Below are 27,879 nucleotides of genomic sequence, written 5' to 3'. Positions count from 1 at the left end.
AGTATATCTGGGGTTATTTACACTGTGAAGCCAACGTAATATGCTTTCCCTTGTATGTAAGTTCTTGCTCCACTTGTGAGGTTTCCAGAAAGTTTATTGTAGCTTTTAGTTTCTCTTCCTCAAATGACTGCTGTTCACTATGCCCTACCACTTTAACTTGGGTTGCCTAAAGTTCACAAAACTGGCTTTTTTTTTCTTCTTATTTCATTCTGTTGTCATTATTTCGGTTGTAAATGCAGCCTTGCTGCCCTTCCAACAACTAAATTCCAGTTACTGTCTGGAAGTATCATTCGTTCGGATGACATCAAATGTATACTTCAGTCTTCTGCCTCAACTTCTAAGTCTTGGGAGAATGTAACACCATTCTTTCTCTCATGCTTAACCTTCCAGCTGTCCTCCCAGCATTTTTGTGTGCAGTTTTTTGTGTTTGTGTTTTTAGTTTTTTGTTTTAGTTTTTTTGTGCTTTTTCAGTGCATTCTTTCCTGTCTTGTAGTTCATCTAATTGAGGATTATGGGTTAGTTTAAACTCTCCATTCAGTGCAGGGTATAAAGTCAGTTTTTCCCAGTCTAAAAGAAATTTTGAAAGAGTATTGGTTAAGGATAAGTTTAATCTGCCTTTCCTAATCACTGTGTCCCTACCTGTTTACCTGAACAACTTCTGTATAAATCTGCAGAGATTTGTGATATAATACAATCCTCTTATTTCCCCTCTAGGTTTAAGGTCAGCAATAACAACCAGAAAAGGTAACATTATGGACTTTTAGTGATTTCTTAACCTTCAGTTTGATGTGCTGTAGTCCTTCTTTATAATGCTCTTGTCTTGTAAACCCTGAGCAATTCTCATTTTATGAATAGGATAACTGCTACCAATATTACATGAAAATAATTTCATAATGAAGTAAGGTTGTGTGTCCTTAACCTTGAATATAGACTGAACTAGATCCACTGTACCTTGAATATAGACTGAACTAGATCTGCTGTACCACCCAAGAGAAAACTGTGCACACCAGCCTCAGGATAAGTCTTTACTGACTCTTGGAAGGAATGTTTCTGTCAATGCCCAGTAGGGTCATCTTCTTGTCTTTTAAAAGAAAAATAGACAGCTACTTCCCCTCCACTGACAAATGCACTCACAATTTGTGTAATTCCAGCCCCTTACAAAACAAGTGTCTCCAACACTGTTTAACCCTTCTACAACTGCACTATTTAATTCTGTAACTACATTAGGAGCCAAAACATACCGTATTATATAATTGAAGGGGGTGATTTAATCTGTTCAGTTTTGCCTTTTAGATAGTTGCAGTGTAAAAGTTCTCATTTGATTTAAGAAACGTGTTGGTCTTTCACTGGTGCTTGTCTTAAGAAAAAACAGGTCATTGATGATGATTGTTCATTTTGCTTTGCATGATGTTCGCCTTCCCTTGCTGTTCTGTGTCAGTCAGTCCTGACTATAGTCCGTCGGCGGAATACCAATACCAGAGTATGGCTACGGTTGATGGCTGGCGCGACTGACTCAGACGTCAGCCTGCGTAAGTACACATGCGCATCGCCATTTCCTCAGTTTTTTTTGCGCATGGTCGATGCAGAAGCAATTTGCGCAGTGCAGGTTGGCGTTCTATTTTTTTTTCCCGGAGTTTCAGATCAAAACAGAACAGCTAAAGTAAACCCTCTGGAAGAACATTTTTTTTTTTCTGCCCTCAGTATTTAACGGATGTTATTTTGGAAGGCAGATACCGCGATAGAGATATATATTATTGTGTATACCTACTTTGTGGCCTGCCTGAGCACGTTGTTGTTGGTTGCCGCCTTGTGCAAGATTTGTGCTAGTGTTTTGTTGCAGTATAATTATAATATGCCGATGGATATGCTCCACCGCCCATCAAAAAAACAACAAGGACAAAACAAGCCTAGGGTGAGGAAGGAACAGTCCCGGACGACGGTTCTTTAGAAGGCTCAGGGGAGCCAGAGGTTTTGCCAGGAGTCTCTATGGAGTCCAGGCAGATACTTTACTGTTTACACGATGTGCCCTGAGGGGGCGTAGTAACTGTTCTCTCCTCTCTTCCCAAGGTAGTTAGGCCCCTCCTGTTGCCAAAGCTTCCTTTTTAGAGGTAGGCCAAGTTCAGTTCTGGGGGGGGCTCCTAGCTCATTCGGCTCTGTGCCTAAGAAACAGGTTCATGCCCCCGCCTGATAAGAGGCCTAGGATGGAGGTATTATAGGGCCATCTATTAGTATTTTAAGAGTCCCTACCGGACCCAGAAACTGTTTTGGGGCCTAAAAGGTGTTAAAGCTTCTGTGGTTAAAAATCCCTGTCTCTCTGATAAAGAGGCAAGGGGCTTTGATAGTGGGGTAAGAAAGTATATACTTCTTCCACTCTAGCCATGAGGGCTTGAATTCAGTTTCCTATGTTGGAAATATCAGAATTATCTCCTTTCACAATTGAAATCTAAGGTGGATGCTTTGAGGTATTGTATTGTGAATTGCTGGATTTGGTTGGTGTGTCATGTACAGTGGGTAAAGCATTCTTTTTTGTGTGGTTTTTTGCTTGCTGTTCAGGCCTCCTCGGGGTGGCTGCTACTAGTTCTGTTCTTCGCACCTGTAGAGCAGTTTTAAAGAAAAATGGGGGAGGACAAGGCTAAGTCTATGCAGACTGTTAATTTTTTTTGCAGGGCCTCCTCCAAGTTTAGTAGAAATTGCTGCTAAAGGGGTGGACATATCCTGCTTATGCTGGTGAGGGCAGGGGTCAGTCCTAGCAGTACCACGACTCTCTGCCTTCAGCTGCCCAGTGATTTTCTCGCCTGGCAGCCTTTGGAGGGAGATTGTCTCTTCTTTCAAAAAAATTGGGATTTAATCACTCAAGACAGAACAATGCCCAGGGCATGCCAGATGTTCCCACTCAGAAAAGAAAAAAAAAAACAAGCAAGTCTCTCAGTTCCAGTTTACTCAGATAGGGCTATTCAGCCAGTCCCTGTGTCTCAGAATTGATTTTTTCTTATTTTCCTAGTAGTAGAAGAGGGGAGACGTGGAGACCAATTTTGGATTTATCTCTATTGCCTTTGGCTTATCTACTGCGCCCAGCAAAAAATTGTGGTGGGCCTGGAATGTCACCTAAACAAAGGGATTCTCTGTGACCCCGGCCAGAGGCGAGTCAGATTTTACGACAGATGCCTCGGACACTGCTTGGGGAGCGCATTGATGGCTTTCAAGGGAGTTCCAGGGTCAGGGCAGGAGTTAAACAGAAAACACAAAACACAACTCACAACATCAACACAACAAGCAAGGGGAACACCATTCTCAAATAGCAAGCAGCAATGAGATTATATTAGACTGCGTTAAGCCTGCAACTAACTCTTTCTTTCAGGGTTCTGAGCAGAAGCACAGAACTCCTAGCAGATGTATTAAAGCAGACAAAATCATGGATCCCACGAGGTGGAAACTCTCATGTATTTCAGAAAAAATTGACAGTGTCATGGGAACTCCCAGACATAGATCGCTTCTCACCAAACCACCAGCCAAGCAGTATTGCAGTAAGGGTTTCATCATCACACAGCTTGGAAAGTGGATGCTCTCTCTTTCAGTGGAAAAACCCTTCATGTCTATGCCTTTCCTCTGCCTCTTCTTTCAAAAGGTATTATTAAAAGTCAGACAAGACAGGCCAAGGATGATTTTGATAGCTCCAGATTGGCCGCGGCAACACTGGTCCACTTACCGGAGTCTTGTAAAGAAGCCTCCATGGCCTTTTACCTCCTGATTCCTCATCTGTTATCTCAGAAGGACGGACATCTGAGAAGGCCTAGTACTAGGAGAAGTGCATGAGAAAAATGGAAGGAAAACTTACTCTACAACCTTTTGAGCCTGCATTCATTTGCCTACTTTTTTGCAGATCCTCAAAAAAAAGAAAAAAAGATTTTGCACACTTTAGATGTACACAGGCAATTGCGTTATTATTCTTTTTTTTTGAGTTCACAGGGCAAGCCTGTGTCAAATAGGGGGGGGGCTAACTGATATTCTGGAAGCAGCGACTTGGAGTTCAGAGCCTCCCTCTCTCCTCTGGGATGGGATTCTATTTAGAGGACTGCAGCAAGAAAGAGAAAGAACATAGTACAGTTTTGTACCTACCATAAATGTAGATGTTCGAGGATTCCTCTGCTACAGTCAATTCTCCCTCCTTCCCTCTGTGTTTGGGGTGGTTGTGTAGGGAAAAGACCGGTCCGGATTAGTACTTAGTACCCTGACTACTCTGCGCGCCAGTCTAAGGCCGGCGACCGACGATACCTTATACTCTGCATCGGGCCGACTGGGACGCCGGACTATACCCAATAGTCAGTTTTCCCGGGCTGACCTGAAAATGGATTCTTTGGATCAATGCTCCCTACCCTGGTTAACAAATTTAATAACTGAGTGAATGAATGGAGCAAACTGATGCATGCAAGACTGTCTCTGCTGTTTTTCAAATGGATGCCACTACTGCTGTACAGATGCATACCGCAGACCCACTTCCCCTCAGAGGCATGCCATTATTCTAGTTCTGAATTCAAGATTTTCAGTAGGACATTCATGTTAGACTACAATAAAACCAATGGGCAAATATCATCTGTTACGAATTGTAGAAAAGGCAGTGCTTGATTAACAGGTAAGGGTTGACACGTACCCTGCTGCATGGTTGCATTTGACTGATGGAGAACAAAAGCCATTAGACATTTTAACCCAAGCATCACCAGTAATACAGCTGAAAAATGCTTCCTGCAAGACGTATGGTATTGTTGATATGGCATTCATTAATTACTGTGCAATAAATTGTCACCAACTCATGACAAAAGAAATAAGAAAAACGAGCACTTGTCTGTTAGTTTTTACACAAAAATAAATAACTTCTGTTTATGTCCCAACTCCAACTTACTTAATAGAATAAAACAAAGAATACCTGATACAGCAAGCAACAGTAAATTTTCACTACAAATTATGTATTATTTAGTCAGCATTGCAAGAAAAAGAAAAAAGCAAACAAAAAAAGTATTTCCCCGAGACTGAGAAAGCAACATATTACCAATTAAGCTTTTCACCTGCTGTTCTGACACAGTGAATATGTGGGAGAAAACCTTCCAGGATATCCTTATATGTACTAATATCCCTGAAATAAAACAGATATGAGAGACGTATTATGGTTTTCAAAAATATGTTCATTCTTTTGTCGTCTTGCCAATGTGATCTAGACATTAAGGCCCCGGGTGTTGTAGCAGTGCTTGTTAACTCTGTCAGATAAGCCTGAAAAGGTATCTATCTGTGCATGCCTTGACTTATCTAGTGATGAAAACTTCAGCTGCTGCTTTTGAGCTGCCTGTAGCCTTGCTTCTCCTCTGGACTGGCATCCTGCACCACAGTTTTCCTGTCCTCTGAGTGGCCTTTTCACAATAATAGCTGCTGCCCTTGTCTGTCTCCTCAATAACTTGGTGTCAAGTTATGTTCATCAGACTGAAGAGATATGTGGTTTGGCCCTTTCTTACATTAAGCCTCTTGAGATTATTATGCGGTTTCCTAAGGCAAGTTAGCTCCCACTCCATCTTGAATTCTGAGAGCTCTTCTTCCAGTTTCAGATGAGTGTTTAGATGTGCCTGGAAAGATATTTTTTTCAAGAAAAGATTCTGCTTCTTTCAACGAGGACAGCATTCCCTTTTCTCCTTGGCTGCTGCTGTTAGGATTGCCTAGTAGAAAAGGGTGGCATTATAGTGAAAGTTTAGGAAAACCTTTGAAAAGAAACCATTTGTTGTCTTAACAGGTGCAGGTCTTTTGAAAAATCAGCTGATGCCCTCCCGAAAGTACTCTGTTATTTCCTACTGTTCTGCTCAAGCCAGACTGTATGGCCATCAATAGATACCTTAGTGGGCTGTTTGGACTTTATCAGTCTAACTCTGTGAACTGTCTCAGTACCTGGCAAGTGCATTACCTTAGTTTTTCAAAAATGGCTGCAAATCTTTGTCTTGAAGAAATTGTGAGAGCTATAGAATTCTCCTATTGCATGGCCTCAACCATTTCTCTAGATCATTACATTTTCCATATTATTTGCATATAAATTGAGTTATATTACCAATGTTTGTCTTCTCTTGCATTTTAGTCAATGCCCCCGTTTTAGATTTTAGCCATGTAATAAGCTCTTGCTTTTGGCAGCTGCACCCTGGTAAGCCGGGACCTCAGACGCCACAAAAGTGAGATGTCCAAACAGTGTCACCGGTCTTTCATCTTGTGAGTATTTTTTAAGAACTTCAGTGTTGATTTATGTTCTCATATGGCCATTATGTTATAGCTTAACATAAGTCATTTTAATCAGAAACTCTCTTAAAAGACATAAAATTTGCATTGTTAAGAAGAGGTAAACCCTTAGGCACCCATCTTCTTTGATGGGTTAGCCACACTCCTTATTTGGCATTTTTTATTGCTAGCAAGTGATACACAATTATATACATGCCTAATTTACAGGGAGAGATGGCAAACAAATCTTGAATAGACTGCTCCCATGAGGAAGAGGTGGGAGAAGATTCTAGAACCATCAAGTAAGGGTCTTTTTTTATATTACTTGATGCATAAGAGTGTGTCTGTTATATCTAAATGGAGGACCCTCTTTGATGTTTTATATTGTTGAGTTGGAGCGCCTTCTGTGCAGAGTCTGCTTGTCCTCCCCGGGGTCGAGTGAATTTAAAGATATGCAGGTAGGTGCGTGTGTGGGTATGCCTTCCTTGAAGGTTGGTCATGGGCTGGCAACTCGACACTGTAAAAACTCACTGCCAATCATTAGCAGACTGGAGTTCCGCTGTGGCGACCCCTAACCGGGAAAAGCCGAAAGACAGTTTTATAGTTGAGTTGAGCCCCAGTCATTAAAATCTTCCAGGTTGTTGACAGCTGGAAAATCTCACTTGGACCAGCAAAAGGGAAATACTCAACTAGAAAACCCACCTCCAAGCCCTCCGATATGGGAGGTTGTTTGAGAAAAGAATTGATGGCTACACGGATTTGGAGTTCTAACCTAGAAAGGACATGCTAAGTAATCTTCTTTTGTAAGATGGCAGAGTAGACCATAACCTGGACCAGTGGATGGAGTGTACAGAGGCTCAGAATAACTTCCCTTTGTTCCCTGCATGTGAAAGCATTTTGAAATAGGCATGCCACTAGAAAAGCATGCTTGTCTTAAATATATCAGATTTTCTTTTCTTTTTTGTTTCCTTTTTTTGGTCCCCTCAAACCTCATCTTTACTGGCCCAGCCCCCAGTACTCAGTGTCCACGACAGTTGTATCAGCTACTCTACAATCTTTCTGGACTTACTCCATTTTTGCTGGGGCTGGTCGTGTATCCTGAGGGTGTCCAGGAGGCTTGGCTTAACTGTGCTTCCATTTATTTTTTTTTTTAGATCTACCCAATCCTGTCCCCCCATGTTTGTTGATTCTTTAAGGACAGTTCCCCTCTTTGGACCATGCCTTCTGTTAGGGAGCATATCAATGGGTGCCCTTCCACCTTGGATGGACAGTCCCATCCTTTCCCTGCCACTTCATCAGTCGCCTGAAACACTAATTGAGTCTGTGTCAGCTGGAGTGTTGTCAAGATCAGATTTTCTGTTCTACATCAAGATCAAAGTACTTATCTAGCTTTCCAGTTCATTTCCTTAGGTCTTGCTGTACCTCTGTACGCTTTAATACTGGAATGTCTTGCTTTTCAGCTGAAGTATACCTGTTTTGTTTTTCTTTTTCTTTTCACTTGCATACCTATATATCGTACAGTTGTGTGATATATTGCACTGACACCATTTATATAGGAGATCCTTCATTTAAAGACATTTCACAATATCCTGTCTTTCCTGTCTGGCATCTAAACTTAATGACTGGAAAATTGACTTTTTGCCTCCTTTTGAGCTTGTATATACAAAACTCAAATCACTTTCCTGGAGACCCTGTTCTTTGCAGCAGTTACTTTGGCTAGAAGGATTTCAGAATACCAAATTCTTATGTGTAAACATCCCAATTTAGTCATTCATAAACACACTCATTAAGACAAAACTCCTCATTTAGATGAAATGTAGGTTTGGAGGTTTCATTGAATTAGCCTTTTCAGCTTCCAGCCTATTTTCTCAAATTAGAAAATAAATGAGAAACAGTTTTACAGACTTTAAGATGGGATATTTTCCATTTTTAATCTGGCTTCCTCTAACTTTGCTCGAGACTGCATGTCCATACACACATACGTAGACATCCCATTGCTGGAAAACGTATATCTGAGGACTGACAATCTGCATTTGGCTAAATTCCCTTCTTTCTTTCTTTTTTTTAACACCTTTATTGAATTATCACTTGTCTCACAGCCAAATTTACAGTTACATAAAAGGAATCAAACTGTATTAATACATTCACATTTGCAAACATTATACTTCACATATATTGCTGTATACCATATAACCTAAGCAACATTACATAAATTATTCAATTCTTGCCTTTTTTTATATAAATAAGAAACATCTTTATAAAACCATCATTTAATGCAATGGCAATCACACATTTATATAAATGAAAACAAAGCACACTGGCACAATCCTAGTTGCAAGCATTTTACATCACAAACCATACTGACACACGGCTGGTTGCAAACATTATACATCAAATCTACCCAATCATTTTCAAACATTACATAGCTCATTTAAGTCCTGCTTTCCTTTAAACCTCATTTCTCCCCTGTATGTCTTGCTCCCACAATTCTCATTTTTTCCTACGTAATTTTCTCCTACCCTTTTCTAAAGATCTCAATTCCAGTTGTTTTATCTTTGTTCCTATATTCAGTACTACTAGTACAGTTGGTTTAGATTTTGATTTCCATTTCTAGTAATTGCTTTTTTGGCAGTCACCGTAATTAGACACAGCAAGGCCTTACCATGTCTAGGCAATTCTGATTCTGTGTCATAGCTCAGAAAAATCTTCTCTCTCATCACACCGATCTGCCCACCCAACATCTCCGACAGTGCATCCCATATGGAATCCTTAAAGTCTGCCAACTCACTGCACTTCCAGAAAATATGTTCCCAGTTAACACTGTCTTCCTGTCACACCTCCAACATTTGATGTCTTCCTGAGGAAAAATTCTCAGGAGTCTACTTGGGGTATAAAAATACAGGTCTATATTAGAAGCCCAAAGATCCGTTTGAGCGAATCGGAAAAGAACAACACATATTGCTCGAACTACGGAAATGGCGAACATCCATAACCGCAAAATTCTAAATGTCAATTTGTCATGGTTGGCCTGTCTGTGGTATAGCTCAGTAAGGTAAGTGTGCGGTAGTTACGGACCTTTGGGTTAGGGTGCGGGTTAAGGTAAGTGCATAGATAGGTAATATATGTAAGGGTTAGTGCAGGGTTAGCTGTAGGGTTTTAAGTGTATGTGTGTGGATTATTTGTTTTGTTTGGGTATATCTCCGTAGGGTAAGTGTGCGCTAGTTACGGACCTTAGGTTTAGGGTGCGGGTTAAGGTAAGTGCATAGATAGTAATGTATGTAAGGTGTAGTGTAGGGTTAGAAGTAGGGTTTGGTTAGTGTATGTATGTGGTTTATTTATTATGTTTGGGTAGGTAGTACGTAGTTGGCAGTGGGGTTGGCCGACTATGACGATTCGAGATTTTAAATTTCGCGGTTCAGAGGGTTTGGCGTATTTGCGGTTCGGGCTATATGTGTCTCTGTTGTGGTATTCGCTCAAAAGGGTTTTCAGTTTTATAATATAGACCCTAAAGATACCTTTGTAACCATTTCCAAGCAAAAATCCTAAGTCTTCTAGATTTTGTTGCATATTTGGGAGACGTACATATATCCTTCCATTGTTTCTTTGTGAATTGCTTATCTAATCTCTCTTCCCAATCCTTTCTAACCTCCTGGATTGATTTTTATAGTGATCATGCAATATTTTATATGGTCTAATTATTCCTTTTTAAATGGCAGCCTCTGTTCTAGATTGTACTAAAAACTCTTATCAGTGCTGGTCTTTCAATTAGGACCCCCTATTTCTTTCTCTTTGCCTATATTCTGCCTTCCCTGTGAAGGACTGATATCAATCTCTAACCTGCAGTCCAAATAAATTTGTGGCATCTTCCCATTCTTTTTCTTTACATCTCTAGTTATTTGCTCCCAATACCTTGGTTCCTTTGCCACTTTTCTCCAAGTAACTCCAGCTCCCGCTTGCCTATTGTCTGTACCTCTAATTGCAGTCATCATACCAGCAGAGTCTCCTGTCTCCATTCCCGTGTCAGCTTAGTTCTTTGGGTACTTTCTGCTACTTTATAGATAGAATATTCTGCATGATTATTGTTATTCTCCTTAAAGACCTGCATCCAAAATTCCAGTGTCTCCTTGTTTCTTGAGCCACCTCCTGTTTTGTCATCATCCCTGTCCACTTTGAATTATAGTTTTCTGCTTGTGTTATGTATAGGAGCCTTAACTGTGTAGCTCTGAAATACCCCATCAAATCGGGTAATCCCAATCCACAATGTTCTGTTGGACAGTTCTCAAGCTTGACTCTTGCCATCTTCCCCTCCCAGATAAAGTCCTTCATCTCTTTATTAATTGCTATCCACAACTTCTCCTCTGGTTGATAAAAATATGCCTTACCTGTGTATAAGACTAATGTAACTAAAAACATTTTAACTGCTTGTATCGTACTTTCCATATCCATATAACAAAGCTTCCATTTTCTCAGTTTTAGTCTTTCCCACATATCCTTAGTTGCCACACCAGAGTTATTTAATAGATACTCCTCAATATTTTGTTTTATCGTGTCCCCATAAATATTGACATTGCTGAACCAATTCATATGTGTCTACATAATTTACTGCTATAGCCTTTGTTGTAGCTTCATTAATTTTGTATCTTGAAAACATTTGAAACTGTCTCAGAATGTTCCACAACACTGTAGTAATGTCTCTTTCTGGTTTTGTCAGGTATAAAGTAATATCATCTGCAAATAGGGCCAGCTTTTCATGACTACCATACAAATTATATCCTTGAATTTCTGAATCCTTTATTTTGTTTGCCAGCGATTCTAAATATAATGCAAATAACAAAGGGGGAAAGAGGACATCCCTGGCTGGTTCCTCTGCTCAAGCAGAAATTGTTAGTGAGGCCCCCCCCACTTTAATTTTCACCTCCAATCCCTCATATGTCCCCCCAATAAACCTTACAATTTTCTCAGGAAATGCAGATGCTTCCATTGCCCTGCTCATAAAGTCCCAGCTTCCTCTGTCAAATGCTTTCTCTGCATCAAAACCCACCAACAACAATGGTATTTTGTTATAGTCTGCTTCCTTCTTTCTCATCAGTGTTCTGTTAATGTTGTCAAATGCAATAGACTACCCTGTTAGTATTCTGATAAATAGGTCTGTCACTGAATCCTATGTCCCCAATGTCTGGAAAAAATCTGTCATGTTTCCCTCACGTAAATGAGGAAAAAATGAACTATCTCTGTCCTCTCCTCCCTATCTAAACTATTAGAAAAATGTATACACACACAACTAATAAAATTCCTCTTAGACAACAACCTCCTTACACCTATCCAACACGGTTTTCGGCCTGCACATAGTACCACTGCAGCACTACTATCCTTCACAGATACTGTTTACAAAGCCATGGGCCAAGGCCAGTTAACATCTGTAATATTACTAGACCTATGAAAGGTCTTTGATACAGTGTCTCATTCTAAACTGTCATTACAACTGTCTTCACTAAGCTGCTCCCGTAGTACTCAAAATGATTTTCAACTATTTAACGAAGAAGCAACAATGTGTCAAATGGCAAACTAGTATATTCTAATACCAGGAAAGTAGTACAGGAGTCCCCCATGGATCCATTCTTAGACCCCTGCTTTTCAATATATTTATTAAAAAACTTCATTACTGCCCCCCAAGCACAGTCGTCCAGTATGCCTCCCCAAGCACAGTCGTCCAGTATGCTGACAAATGCCACTGTTATCTCCACTTCCAACAACCCCAGTAATCTCTTTAACTATTACACAGAATGCCTGTACCTCTATCGAAACCTGGTTAAATGATGCAGAACTACTACTTAATCCAAATAAAACTGAGCTTCTGCTATTCTCTTCAAAGCCATTCACACATGATTTCAAATTATTTTCACAAAACAAAACTCAAATTGAAATAATAACCCAGGCAAAACTTCTAGGCATCACTATACATAATAAGTTCACCTTTGAATGACATATATCTGATATAATCAAAAAGATGCATATCAAACTTGGCAAACTTTACATACATAAACAGTTCATGGATGCTTACACTAAAATAACACTCACCAACACCCTTCTACTTCCTGCCTTCCTATATGGGTCCCCTATTCTTACTAATTTTCATACAACTGTAAAGTACAGACTACCATCATGCTGTCTCAAAATTACCAAATTCGCAACTGGTGTACCTTGTTCTACCCACCACTGTGATGCCTTAAAAAAACTAAACTGGCTAGAATTTTCTCACTACCCGAATCTAGTACGGGTATCTCTAGCTCATAAAATAGTTTACAATCCAAATATCTGCCCTACCCTGAAATGTATCTTATTGCCTTACATCCCACCCAGAAACCTTCACTAACAAACAACTTTCACAAGTGTACAAACCTATCAAAAGAGCTGGGGAAAGCATCTACTCCTATGCCATTGCTAAATTATGCAATACCCTACCTCCAAATATTTGTGCCACTGAATCTCTTAAGACCTACAAATTGACTTTGAAAGATGACTGCCTAAACACTTACATTTTCTTATGCTCCTAAGCATAAACATACCAAATTTTCTAATCACACAGAACCCCTTCCTCTCACTCTCATGCCTTCTTATATCACTCTTTTATCATATTCAATAGCATCTACGGTAGAGCCCTGTATCTATCTTATATAATTTCAGCTTACCATAGCCACTAACAGTAACTTCCCACCCTCCAATATATCTTCTTTCCTCTTACACTAATTTCTCACTCTATCCTGATCTTTAACTTCCTGACTTATACCTAGCTACAATTTCTCACCCATATCTAGCTGTAATACTGCTCAGTCAACCTCCATCTTCCCCACACTATAATCTTTCCTCAATATACCGTAAAGCAACTTTATATGCTAATCTCCCCTTCATCTCTTTACCCCCTCTTCTATTCCCAAATTTCCTTTACTACTTATCCTTGAATTTCTCATATCACTCTTTCATCCCTATTACTTAAAAGTAAAAATGTTCTATTTCCATAAATTAACTGCTTAGTAATCAAGCTACAAGTGTTTTGTCAACTAATTACCTTTTCCATTTTATCATAAATGTAAAAGTCACTCATTTTTAATTGTATAATTTTTTTGGCAATGTTGTACTTTTAATATATGTTTAAAAATGTATGCTATGGCTTTATATGACTATTGTTTAAACTATTATTCTCCCTGGTCCTCCTCTGAAAATGGGTTTCTGACCCAGTTAGACTTCCTCAGTCACCAAATGTCAATAAATAGTAGAATAAATAAATTCTCCACAGAACCACATTGATTTATATCTATCAATTTTGACATTTCTTTTGCCATTCTATCGATTATACACATGAACACTTTATAATCCTGGTTTAGTATTGAAATGGGTCTGTATGAAGCTGGATCTGATGGATCTTTACTCTTTAGGTCTTACAGCTACCACTGGTTTCTTCCAGATGTTTGTATTTCTCCTCCTCTTAAAAATACTGTTAAAACCTTCCAGATCTTTATTATTTTTCCCTCCTAGCTCCCTAACTTCCACAGTAATACCGTCTGTTTCTGGGGACTTTGTGGAGGTTGTACATCACAATGTTTATCTCATCTCCTCCTGTCCTAACTGTTAGTAATTGTGCCTCATCTACCTCTAACATAGGGTTACCACCTGTCCCACTTTGCGAGGGACAGTCCCTCATTGGGCAGTTGTGTCCTGCAAAATATTTGAAAATTTTCAAATGTCCTGAGATTTTAGGATAAAAATGTCTCCTATATTTTCTTTAATAGTTGCATAAAACAGTTATTTTCTATTTGAAACACCTAAATGTTAAAAGAAACAGCATAAGCAACTCCAATGCTATAAGATTAAGCTTCTGTTTTGGCAGAAAAGTGAAGTTCTGTCCTTTGTACTGGCCGTGGGTATGTTTTACCCTACAAAATTTGACGTTTCTACAGAAAGTGTCCCACTGTGGGCATTTGAAAAGGTGGCAATCCTACTCTAACCTTGGCATATTTCATTATTCCATAAACATTTCCATTTGTGTCTTTTGTTGCTTTCCAAAATTTTCTGCTTTTTACTGACTTTCATAGAATTTCCAAAATATTTCTAATACATCTAAAGGTAATACCTCTAAAGGATCTCTTGCTACCTTCCTTGTTATAGGTTCCCCAAGCTCCTTTCTACTTTCTTTTGCCTGAGTCATTGTGCTAAAAGTTTTTGTGCTGTAGTGTTATCAAAAAAGAGTTGCTTAACAGCAATCTTTGTAAACTCATGTATATTATCAAGGTAATATCTTATTTTCTGCTTAGCATTCAGTTGATCTTGTTCTGTGAGATTGTCATATTCTGCAATCCTTTAACATTTGTAAATAATTCTTGTTGCATCTTAACCATAGCTCCCTTTCTTTTATTTCCACCCTATTTTTAAACTCCACCTTTAATTTTATCCCACTCACTAGCAATATTTTCAGAAGTAAATTTCTCTTCTCTCGAATAGCTTCTGAATAATCTCCACTACCCATTCATTAAATTCCTCTCTTTTCAACAGATAGATGGGAAAGTGACATTGTCTCATTTTTGTTTCAGTATCCTGTGTTTTTCATTGTATTTATTATTGGTGCATGATTTGAAATAGTTATTGGTTGTTTATCAAGACCTTCAATTAAATGCACATGTTTCTGTGAAATCTAAATTCTGTCTAGCCTAGCTCAGTTTTTATTTTTATTTAACATTTGTTTACCGGGAAAGTCTGACTTGGAACAAAGGCAATTTTTAGCAGATGCCCTGGGAGAAACACTCCAGATGCATGTCTTTGAAAAATGGGAGGAAACTGTAGCACCCAGAGGAAACCCACATGAATGCAGGGAGGACATACAGACTCTGCACAGAAGACTCTCCAGTCAAGAATCGAACCGGAGAACCTATTGCTGCGAAGCTACAGTGGTACCGCTGCACTGCATTTATATTTTGGGAAATAACATGTAAATTCACTCTGAACTCCTATTACTGAATTCATATCTTCCATGCCAAATATTTTTATAAATTTCTCAAAAATGTTATTTATTTTATTTATTTAACATTTGTGTACTGGAAAAGTCTGACTGGGGCAGAGGCAATTTTCTGCAGTGGTCCAGGGAGAGAGACTCCAGATGCATGGCTTTGAAATGTGTCTCCTCTTGAAATTAACAGAAGTACCCTTCTTTTCCTTTGTCCCCGGTATTCTGCCAAATAACCATCCTGAAAACCTTTATCAAATTCACATGTTCAGTTCTTTCCATGTGTGCCTCCTGTAACATAGCTATGTGGACTCTACATTTTTAATATAGTTCACTATGCTTTCTTTTTTGTAATTGTATGTGAGACCCTTGATATTTTAAAGACATTACAGAAATCATCATTGTATTAAAAAGTTATTATTCCAACCTTTTATGTTAAATACGTACTTCCAGCTTTTGTTACATGCATACACTTTTTGCCAGGTTGAACTTTTATATAGTTTTGTTTCTTGCCATGTCCATTTGAGCCTATGTCACATCTTACAAAGCTTTTTGTTTTGTTGAAAGCCTGCAAAAACAAACTCCCAAAACTTATTAATTTAATACTAACACACAAACCTATGTACGTCTTCAAATATTGAAGTTTTACCCTCCTAATAGGAACAAATGTCCCAAACTGACAACCACACTGACAGACTTGAGTTAACTTAAATTAAAGGTTGTCCATGTTAAGATGCATGGCGTGGGCTGTGTTTCTACTAATTGCTAACTGGTTTTGTCTTATCTGTATAGATCTCCCATCTGGAAAACCCTCAATGCTTTCAGAGAACATTATCTCCTAGCCAGTCTCTCTTTTCTTTTTTGCCCCAGCCAGTCACCCTTCACCAAACTGTAACGAGTTTCTGTTTTATCAGATTGTCTTCATGGAGACATGAGAGCCAGGCAATCAATTTCTCATTATCAGATTTTTTCCATTGAGATGTGAAGGCCAGATACAGAATTGCTACTAAACATAGAATCATTTGCTAGAAAAAACCCTCATAATATTTGTGAGCCAGTAATCAAGGAGCCTTAGTCCTCAGCACAGACACCAGTAAGGGATGTTCACTTGGAACCAAGATAGATACACACAGTATTTTAAGATGCAGCTCTCTGCACCAAGCACAGTTTCCCTTAAGAGCACACAGGGAGTACAATCAGTCCTGGGGCTGGACTCTCTCTTTCTCCAGGCCCCAAATAAGATTCTCCACTGACAGAGCTGTAGAGTTGAGCCCCTCAGCTGACTATTCCAAGCCAGGTCCTCCACCAACCTCTCTGTGAAACTAGTGCTGTGTGTCCCTGTTAGCTCCAAGTAGCACACACACACACACACACACACACACACACACACACACACACACACACACACACACACACACAAGAAAGGCTGTCACAGATTTACCCCCTCTGCCCAGACTGTAAGGTAGATACTGCCACCAGAACACTCCAAAGCCAGTTACTCTAGGGCTCTTGCCAAGGTACCCAATTATACTGAGTGAAATTAATGCTAATACTAATGGTAAGGTTGACCAAACAGCAAGACTTTTGCAGTGTCACCTAAATAAATGTAAGTACTCTCAAAGGTTAAAATATTCTCTAAAAGACCAGACACAATGAAAAGTTTAGATATGTTTAATAATAAATAGTAAAAGAACATGAAAATACTAAATATCTATTTACAGTAAACATGAGTTTAAATCACAGAAAATATTAAAAATAACACAGATGGAAAGGTTCACACAGATAAAGAAAAACAATACTTAACCAATCTCACTATATGTTCCTGACTGATCTAACGAAGTACTGTCCCCTAGTTCATTTATTAGAGCAAGGCAGGATAATATAGAAGAGTGGTTGTTCTTTGTCAGATTTCAAAAACAGACTGCCCTGAGACTTCTGTCTCATCTAGTATTAAAACATCATTTCAGTGCTAGATTACAGAATGACATCACATACTTCTGGTTCTCACACTACCCCTTTACTAGAAACTAACCAGAAACTAGCACACATACACACATAACTTTTGACATCACATACTTCTGGTCACCTGACTTCTGGTTCTCACACTACCCCTTTACTAGAAACTAACCAGAAACTAGCACACATACACACAACTTTTCTTAGATGTGTTATAGCATCCGGAAGATATAAAACCATGTCAAAATGTCCATCCTTCCAGAGTGGCAGTTAGTTCACCCCCAAGAACAATTCAGTATAATTCCTATTCCTGGTTTTCACAGACATTTTGTCTCTGGCTGCAATCAGAACTGTAAGGTGTACAGTCTTTATGGCCTAAACCAGGTAATTTAATTTCAGAATATTTTTCAAAGTTAGCTGGATTGTGATTAATCTCTTCTCTTCCAGTATTGTCTGTAAAGCTCTATTGCAATATATTCATTTCAACAGTTACAGTACCATCTGACATCTGAGTGTATTTTTTTCTGTCCAGCAGAACCCACTGTTGGTACATTATTAACACAAGCAGCTTTGCAAATGCACTTTCAACACTAGCATCCGTACATTTCAATTTGATGTATAAATGACATATAATTCTTTGCAAAACACCAGCTAGGTATGCTGGCATACGTTACACATCCACATACTTCTGCTGACATAGCTGGCACTACTTCACGTCATCACAATATTCAATATTCTTTTTCATGTATTTGCTTTTTCTTAAAACTTGTTACTAAATCAATTAAAGGATCTTACTCCAGTCATTCCCCAGTGCAAGAATGAATAAAAGCACATTCATTTTTTCTTTTTCATGCTCTTTTATCCAGGCCTTTTTTGACTTTGCAGTGCCCACATTTCTTAGAACTGAACAAGAAGGGAGAAAGAAGTGGGGGAAAAAAGAACAGAAGCATCTATTTACAATCCCCATTACAGTTGAAAATAACTGAGAAAACATTACTTTATAGTATGCAAAGAAAACCATGCACCCCCAAAAAATAGTACTAGTAAGAAAAAAAAAGTTTTCTGTAATTGCAATTAACTCTTTCCCCTCTCTTCCCCTCCCCAAAGCATTTTCCAAACATTAATGACATGAAGTAGGGCATATACTTTAGAGTCCCCCACAAGTGCAACAGATTCTGAAAAATTCCAGTAGTTCCATATTTTCTTGTTCTGTCATATTTCACAAATATAATTATTGCATTCTAATCCCACATTATTACTGGTTTTATTAATGTTCATCTCCATCTTCCAAATCCTGCCAGTGCTTCATTTCCAATGTACTTTCAATTCTTCTAGTCAACTCTTATGCTCCCTTCCTTCCCTCCCAACATTTTCCATTGAAACAGCGGAAAGGTTTTCACAGACTGTGTGCTCTTTATTACCAAAAGAACAAGAAATAGAATCTCTTTCTGTTTCACACCTCACTTTTGGTTGGACAAACTTTTGTATTTCCTCCTTAGCATGTACTTCATCGAAAAATTATTTTGTCCCTCCAGGGAAGAATACCTTGAAGACAGCTGGGTACAGCAATTTGAATCTCAAACCTGCGTCTCAATGTTCCCTGAATGGTGGAATGAATTTCTTCCTCTTCTGCCTGGTGTACAATGAGTAATCATTCTCCATAAACACTCTGCTGCCTCCCACTTTAAGTATTTTGTCCTTTTACCACACTTTTGTCAGAATCAACTCCTTCTGCTAGTAGGATTATATCTTTACTATTAAAGGTCTAGGTTGCTTTCTCATAGCCAGGTTTGGATGATACACAAAATGTGCCCTTTCAACTATGACTCCTGCTGTTGAATACCAGTAAAGTTACTTTGTTTATGCTTTCATAAAATTAATGCAGTCTGTTACTTCTGGCTTCTCTGGTATAGCTAAAAATCTCATGTTTTCCCTATGTGATCTATCCTCTCATTCTATTATTTTTTGAAACCTCTGTTGCTGAACTTTCTCATATTTAGCAAGCCTTTTCTTCATTTCAGCCTCTGATTTTCACAGCTTTATCACCTCATCTGAATATCTGTTTAAAGCTTCTTTCATTTTTTCCACATTTTTATTGTTTGTGTTAATATACTTCATCAGTGTTTTGTTTATTTTAACCAGGTCTGCATGCAGTTGTCTTATATCTTCCTGTAGGTTACTGGAAGTTGCACTGCTTTTTGCTGAACAGCTGCAGAAATTTCCCCAGTCCTAGTTTTTTCCTCACCTTTTGTAGCTGATTTTTTTCCAGGTGCTCTGTATTTCTTTTTTCCTGGCATCCAGGCAGTACATTCACTAGCCAGTTAATGAAATTTACCCATAAACACAAAGGTTACTGGAAGAGCTAGAGTTAAGCTTTTACTCGACATGCAGCTGTCTTGGAAGTCCTCTTCCCTTATCATTTCTTGATCCCTGCAAGAATGATTGTACATTCAAACTTTCTACAGTTTTGGATTATTTTGATAGGTGTACTTGTTAAAGCTGGCTGAAATTGGTGTAATAAATCAGTAATAACACAAACGATAGCACCCTTCAGGATAAATGCAACACTGCTAAAATAAATAGATCCAAGGAAAAAATAAATAAGTATAGCAGTGAAGCAACCAGGCAGCAGAAAAAAAATATATATATTAAGACAAAGTGGTGAGCGCTTTCGCTGATAGCTTCTTCAGACCAACAAGAGACACATTGGAAACCACATTTAAATATAGATATACAGGCAATCAAGTAATGAAAGCAATTAATACATTTCATTATCTTTAAAGTCAAAACTTCATACATAAAGCAGTAACTAGGTACATTACAGCATGGTTCACATCACTGGTGAGAAAGATGATGCTGTCACTGGACATGCAGGTGACTAAGGTACTTCGGAGTCTGTTTTGTAGGACATTCATGCAACATGAGAAATATAGTTGCAAAGATTATGAAGTCATGCTGAGGCTAGAGGTTACAGTTGTGAAGACTAAACATGTTTAGGTTGTCAGGTTGAAAAAGAGAAAAAACATAGTGGGCTTATCTCACAACCTGTAAGTTTGTAAATGGGAAACTCTTCCATGGGAAAGAAAGCTGTTTGGGCCTGTGAAGGGAAGGAACATTGAGCAGCTGTAAAAAGTTGGAGGTGGGCACTTGAAAAGGTATGTTGAAGATATTTCCTTGTGGATGCATTACTGCCCTGATGGAATGTGTTTCAGCAGGGTGACCTTCATTTGACAGTTTTATTGAGCTGCGGTGATGTATTTCTAGGCAAATCAGATGCATTTGGTAAGAGTATTCCACAGATGAGGAAAGAGAACAGCATGTGTGTAATGAGTTGTACTTGAGTGGTTTGCCTGTATCTATATCACTATAGTACTTTTGTCAGTAACATGACTGTGCAGCATACTTTGGAAGAGTTTGTGGCTAGTTAGGCAGTAATACCAGAAGATCTGCATTTACAATCCCTTAAGGATCTGTGGTAAAACATTTGCTTTGTTTTAAAGTAATAAAAAAAAGATTATTATGATTTTATCTGCTTTCGTTATCTGAATGAGTAATTTGTTTTAATTGTTTTGTATGCCTGTTCTCTACAAATTGTTGTAGGTTCATAGGGAAGAACTAGGCTAACTGCCCTTATGGGCTATTTTAAGCCTAGCCAGTTTCCCTTTTTGTGCTTGAATTAACCTATCCCATTTGGTTAGAGATTGGCCTTACATATCCCAGGGTCGATAATTTTATATTAGCCCTAATGAGAATAACTGGGATTATGCCATAGATAATTTGAAGTGACCCATGCATGGGAAAAAGCATTTATGAGCTGTCTCTGTCCATTAGTAATACAGGGGCCAGTCCTTGGGTAAATTTTCTGTTTCCCATGCATAAATCCAAGTTGCACTTTAGTATGTACAGGGATGAACTTTGTTTTATTTGGATGGGGAGTCTGTTTCAGAATAGTGGTATCCCCTGTGAGATATAATGGTCCCTCATAACCATTCTGCTGATGTTGCAGAAGAGGTTTAGATCCCTAGACTGAATATTTCTGATGCCATTTGACTTTCTGATGTGCAGTACATCCATCAGTACTGGGTCAGATAATGCCTTCTATGCCAGACACAGGTCATCTGTTAGCAGTCTGTAGGATATGTTATTTAGGGCTTGTATCCCTTAAGTAATGTATTTCTGTGAATGTTCCAGTTGTTACATGTGTCTGGACAGATAATACCAAAGGGAGCATTATATTCAGTGACTGGCATAATGAGGGCTGATTAAAGGGGGCCAGTGACATCCTAGATATAGGCACAATCCCTTTGTTTAGAAGCTGTGCAATATAGAAGGACTTTTTACTACAATGGACACATGTTGGTCTTAGGTTAGGTCGCTGTCCACATAAATTGCCAAATCCCGAATGACTGGGTCAACTCTTAGGGGCATATTGTCAATGTGGTAGTTCCCTTAGGTAGATGACTTCTCAAAATAATGCATTTTTTTGTCATTTAGCTTCAGTCCGTGATTTTGGCACCAGTTATTTATTTGAATAGTTATTTTTTTATGTATTGGTTTATGATTTGTTTGCCTGCAATTTTCATATATGACTTTGGCTTGGATTCTGGTTTAAAGGGTTCATGGGGCAGCCTACCTGCTACCAAAATGACAGACAGATAAATACTTGAGTTATGAAGATGTCTCTTTTTATTTCAGATTTCAGTAATGTCATCAGTAAGAGTGATGTGAAATCTTTAGCTGAAGCAGATGAGCAGGAAGTTGTGGCTGAAGTCCAGGTAAGACTAGGTTTTCATCACATTTTTCCTCTAATGCAATTTCTTCTGTATAGTGTCCTTATTAATATCTGACTGTAGTAACATCACATTTAGTTTTTGCTTTGTGGAATTTTTGTTTTGCTTTTTATTCACTCCATGACTATAGCTCCCCAAAGTGTGATAGTACCTGGTCTACAAATGTATTATTATTATTTATTTATTTTTTTTATGGAAAGTTGTCCGAGGGACTGATGCAATAATGTCCTTCCTTAATAACGGTGCATTATTCCTTACTTTTGTGATATTCTGACAAGGGTAGTTGTACATCTGGCCAGACCAAAGCCTGGGCCCTTCTATGTACTATATGTTAGACTTATGCCCTCCATCCAAAAATGTGAGGTACATAAGTGATGTACAAGTGTAAAATACTCAGAACAACTTTGCCACCAATCCAAATGCAGAAATTTGTTTTCGGTTTGTAGGTCATACACCTGTGTGGAGACTAGCAAGCCTTTGGGCAGGTAAATACCCAGCTGGAAACTTTTCCTTTCAGTTACCTATGTTTTATTATAGGTACATGCCATCCAGAAAGGGAAATGTGATTGTGAAGGCAGATTCCCCATAAGGACAGCCATGAAAAATATATTTTTTTGTGTAGCTGCGTAATACAATCATTGAGTGTTATATTTGCCAGGCCTTTGTCCCCAAGACCCTGCACAGCCGTCTCTCCCTGTATTTGAAAAATATTTCATTAAACTTCTTGCTCAAGGAACTATGTTCTCAGAATCTTTCTGCCCAGTTAAGCCTTCCTCAAAGAAGATGTTGAAGAAGAAGATGAAACTGGAGACTTCTGCTGTCTAACTCCTGGTGGAAGTCTGTGTTATGTCTGAAGAGATGACCACAGACTGTCCAGTTTAGGCACCTGCTTCAACTGTTGCAACCCCACTGGAGGCCAAAATAGAGTAGGCTGTTCGCACATCTGCTGAGGCTGATACAATATCCTTTGAGAATGAGAAGGGAGAAATCTAGGCTGGTGATTTTGGAAGGGTCTAGGAGGATTCCATAAATTCTTATTCAGGAGGAAATCCTGCATTCTTTAGTAGAAATACCTCCGGGATCAGATCCTCTGAGGTTTGTATGGGTGGACATCCTTGTTGAAAAGAAGCAGAAAGCTAGATACATTTCTTCTGTTGCTAAGGACTCCCAGAAAGAATGGTGAGATTTTAATTAAAAGGGCTTTTTAAAGACTTGATGGCTTTGAAGCCTCTTCCTCATGGGTTATCAGTCCCTGCTACTATAGGAATTCCTTTTTCTACCAGTGGACTGCTGGAAAATCCTGGAACCTTCTTCCTAGTGAACTTTCCTCTCTTCCCTCTATACTGAAACTTTTCCTCAGAACACACTGGTTGTGCCCCTGTACTAAACCTGACTGATCACCTAGCTCTCCTATTTGGATCAACCTACCCTCCTCTTCTCAGTAATCTTGTTCCTTTTCTTAATAACAACTGACCTTTCCCTTCTAGATACTATTACTTACATCCTCAGAATCTCATTAAGGAGACTACTTTTAGTAATACATTGTATAATTCGGCTCCTATTTTCTCTTTGACTACTTGTATACTAATATATTGTTTAAATCAGCTGCCATCTTTTTCTTTATGATGTATTGCAACTACATTTGTATTGTACTAATTGTATCTGTATATTTTGCATTATGTTATGAACGAATGACCTCTTCGGTTATTCTCTGTACTGTACCTGCAATGTTCATTGTATACATTAATTTTTGTATGCGTGATTTTATTTTGTTTCCTTGGAGCTTATCTCCCCGGGTCTCTACTGAAAATGGACATATATCCAGTTAGACTAGCCCATTCAACAAATGTAAAATAAATAAAAAAATAAATAAATAAATAAAACAAATGTCTAACCATTATCATAGTCTTTAACAGACTTCATGGCTTTCAGATTCATCCCTATCTGGATGACCTCCTCATTCAAGTTCCTTCCCAATAGGCTATCCTGCAGGACTCTGATTTCTCTGTGGGACTGCTTCTTAGTCTAGACTTCCCTATACATGTAAAAAAGTCAGCTCTGGCACCTTCCTAGGATCAGTTTTTCTTGGGTTACAGGATTCAAGGTCTTACTATGATGGCTTTTCTTCATCCTCCCAAGGTTCTTTTGACAGCCTTCTTTCAGTCCCTTTTTCCTTTGCAAGAGACCTCAGCAAGAGAGTTTTTAAAAGGCATATGGGGTTCATTGCATCCACTTTTCTATAGTTCCATTTGCCAGACTCCATATGAGGAAACTCCAGTGGTAACTGAAGGCAGTTTGGCTTCAACATTGCCATCGTAATGATTGCCAGATTCTTATCTTGCCTTGCCTGAGGAAGGAATTTCTTTTGTGTTCAACTAGATATCCGCAGCAAAAAAGGAGGAAAGGAACCAGTGCCCACCAGGAGACCACTGCAAAAGCTGCTGCAGTAAACAGTAAGAACCAAAGGCACTGCCGAGCACCAAAAAACAGGAGATATAATGAATGGTGGAAGCACGAAGACTTTATTAAGAAAAGGTTAAAAATTAAAAATAGTAATGATACATAAAATGCATATACCTCAAATACATACAATTTTTTGTTTGTTTTAATATTGCTTAATTGATTTCATAGGATGATTGGTGACTTCTGGAGGGAATTTTTTTATGTATTTAAGGTACTGGGTGATTATGTTAGTGCATCTGAAGAAGTCCGATATTGGAGGGCGAAAAACTCTATGATCCAGTTAATGCATGTTATGTATCATTACTATTTTTTATTTTTAACATTTGCTTAATAAAGCCATCATGATTCCACCATTCATTATATCGCCTAGTTTTCGGTGCTTGGCAGCGCCTTTGGTTCTTTAACCAGTTGTTCCTAAATTCAGGCCTTCCATTTCTAGCCCCCCCCCCCACCCCGGATCTGTATACCAATGTTTCAGTCCTAGCCTGGCTGGCTTGTTCCAATAATGTAGGGGTCCAGGGAGTTTATTCTCCTCGTGAGATGGACAAGCACATCAACATCAAGGAAATGAAAGCCTTGATTTTAGCTCTCCAGTCCCTGCATTACCTTTGGGCTCCAGGGCCTCTTTTAGTGTTTATGGACAACACTGCCATTGTGTGTTATATAAACAAGCAAGGGAGGACAAAGTCTTGTCACCTTTGCAGACTAGCCTTTTGATAACATCCTGGCCATCTGATACTAGTTAATTCTTCAGGCAGTATATATTCCTTCAGACAAGAATACAGAGGCAGACTGATTAAACAAATCTTCATGAGTGGATGTTGCACAAGGATGTTTTCCTGGACATTGTCCATCAATGGGTACTGCTCAGGTAGATCTGTTTGCCTTCCCTCAGCACAGACAACTCAGCATGTTCTGTTCCACACTACTAAGTTGTTTGGCTTAGAAACTGGACGTCATGTCATTCTCTTGGAGAAGGATGTTCCTGTATGCATTTCCCCCTCTTCCTGTGTTGTCAAAGGCACTGCAGAAGATTATGCCATATTGGACAAGCCCAGATTCTTGTTGGCGACTCACTTTTGTCCCAGACAAGCACTGGTTTCCCCTTCTCTTTTACCTGTCCAAGGGCAATCACAGGTTACCCCACAGGATGGACCTGCTGTCACAGGACAAGTGCTCTCTCATTCATTCTCATCTTCGCACCCTACTGTTGACTCTGGGTGATGGGGTTTTGATTCCGTTCTAGTACCACCTTTCTGAGCATGTGCTTTGGGCTTTACCGGAGGAAAGAAAACTCCTACTAGAAAATCTTGCATAGCTAAATGGAAGAGATTTTCTACTTGGTGTCACAACAATGATCAGAACTGTCCTCTGGTGCGGAGCCTAGATGGCCAACTGATAGTAGCATCTTTTTAGAGTTCCACAAATTACTACCAGAATACAGGAAAATAATCATTCTTTTTAAACAAAAATAGAAAAATCTTATGAAGGAAGGTCTAAACTACAGAAATACCAACTTTGAAGAAAATTGATTGAAATGTTCCTGTCAAAATAACTTGGAGATTACCTTATCTCTGTGGAAATGAATAATGCAAAGAATTCCCATTCCGAATCTTCACTAAGAAAGGAAATTCAGCTGTCAGTTACTCTACATGAACTTTCTTTGAAAATGGACAGATTCACAGATAATTTAGAAAACCTCAAGGAAAACTGCCAGAAACAGACTGATGTTCTTAAGGAAATATTGCAGCAACAACAAACTAAAATAATGGATATAGAAACTTTTCTCTAAATGACATAGATGGGAGACTTAAAGAAGAAGAGAGTCAGAGTGATTTTCTTCTATGACAAAACAACTGGTTAATCAACAAAATAGATGACCTGGAAAACGGGGAAAGGAGAAATAATATAATAATATTTGGTCTCCCAGAGAAAACTGAAGGTGAGGATATTTTTATTTATTTATTTTATTTTATTTGTTTTACATTTGTTGACTGGGCTAGTCCAGCTTGGATATATGTCCATTTTCAGTAGAGGCCCGGGGAGAAAAGCTCCGCTTTTAAACTAGATAAAATCAAGACAATACAAAAGAAACACAATACAAAAAAGGATACATGTAATATGTAAAGTAAATAAAAATTTCTCCATCAGCTTAGGTTATATAGAAACTAAAAATAAACAGATTGTGAGAAGTAGGTTAATAAGGTAGAATGCAGTATTATGACCAAGAGAAAGGGATAGATCATTCAATATTTGTATATAGGGTAAGAATGTGTCTTTAAAAATGCTATAAAAAGGTTATGAAAGGTCAATAAAAAGGTAAAGTCAGGTGTAAAACACAGGGTAGATGGTGAAATTTTAGAGGACAGGGAAGTAGGAGAAAAAATCTGGAGGGTAAGTACAAGTGGAAGTAATTATAGTCAAAGTGGAAGAAATAGAAAGGTTTATGTATGAGGTGGGAAGATAAGAGTTCACAGAGGAATGAATAAGTAGTAAGGAGCATGCCCAGTGATAGCATGTTGGGAATAAGATACTAGGAAGGGGAAGAGTGAGGAATTGCTGTTATACTTCAAAGTGGGTAAGGAGGAGAGATATAGAAAAGGTAATGGTGGGGGGGGGTTAGTCTGGGTTAGTACAAGGACAAAGCCATTGTGATTTTACGTGAATTTTTAGTTGATTTTTAAAGAGAGGTAATGATGAAAGAGATGTAAGATTAGTGGGAAGTATGTTCCAAACCTTCCCCACAGAATTAGAGAAAAGAGAATCACCTGCCTTGTTGTGGGATTTCAGGGAGGTAACCAGTAGTTTATTTGCTGAGCGAAGGTTAGAAAGGTTTGTGTAGGGGGAGATAAGGCTACTGAGAATTGGAGTCTTACTAGGTTGATATGGTATTTTGAGCAATGGAGAGTTATTGAAATTTTAGCTGGTTATTTAGTTCAAGCCATCCTAGAAGTTTTAGGTTTAGACAGTGATGTGTTCTAAATGAGGACCCAGTAGCAAACCTGGCAATATTGTTATACGAAGTAGACAGTTTGTTTAGGTTGCTTTTGGAAAGATTCGTATAAACTGGTGAGGCTTAGAAGAAGGTGGAGATCAGGTGGGTCTGGGCAATAGTAGTTCTGGCTTCTGGTGTAAGAAAATGTTTTATTCTATATAAGGATCTAAGTTTTCTGTTTACAGTTTTGATGGTGGCATTAATATGAGCATCAAAGTTGAGGTTGTGGTCAATCAATACACCTAAGAGTTTTGTAGTTGGGTCAGGAGCTATGATTGTACCATCAATGGAGGTAATAGAGAAGTCTAGTGGGGTGGATTTGTTAGTTGGAGTAAATAATAATAGCTTGTTTTTTTTGGCATTAAGGAGGAGATGATATTGTTGAAACCAGTTTTCAACATGGTTGAATACTGATTGGGTGGTGGCCTGGAGTTTAG

At 38.6% G+C, this 27,879-nt stretch overlaps 1 protein-coding gene across 1 annotated transcript in view; it reads left to right on the top strand.

Annotated features, from left to right (window-relative positions):
* VPS45 (vacuolar protein sorting 45 homolog) overlaps nt 1–27,879 on the top strand; it is a 1,242,679-nt gene that overhangs the window by 231,472 nt on the left and 983,328 nt on the right. The window contains exon 4 of the mRNA XM_044075179.1: nt 21,890–21,969. Coding sequence (XP_043931114.1) covers nt 21,890–21,969 — 80 coding nt within the window. The remainder of the gene's footprint in view (nt 1–21,889; nt 21,970–27,879) is intronic.

The sequence above is a fragment of the Protopterus annectens genome, chromosome 6.part0 (assembly GCF_019279795.1).
Source record: "Protopterus annectens isolate FY-2018-M chromosome 6.part0, PAN1.0, whole genome shotgun sequence".
Taxonomy (NCBI): Eukaryota; Metazoa; Chordata; order Ceratodontiformes; family Protopteridae; genus Protopterus; species Protopterus annectens.
This window is presented reverse-complemented; position numbering and strand designations above follow the sequence as displayed.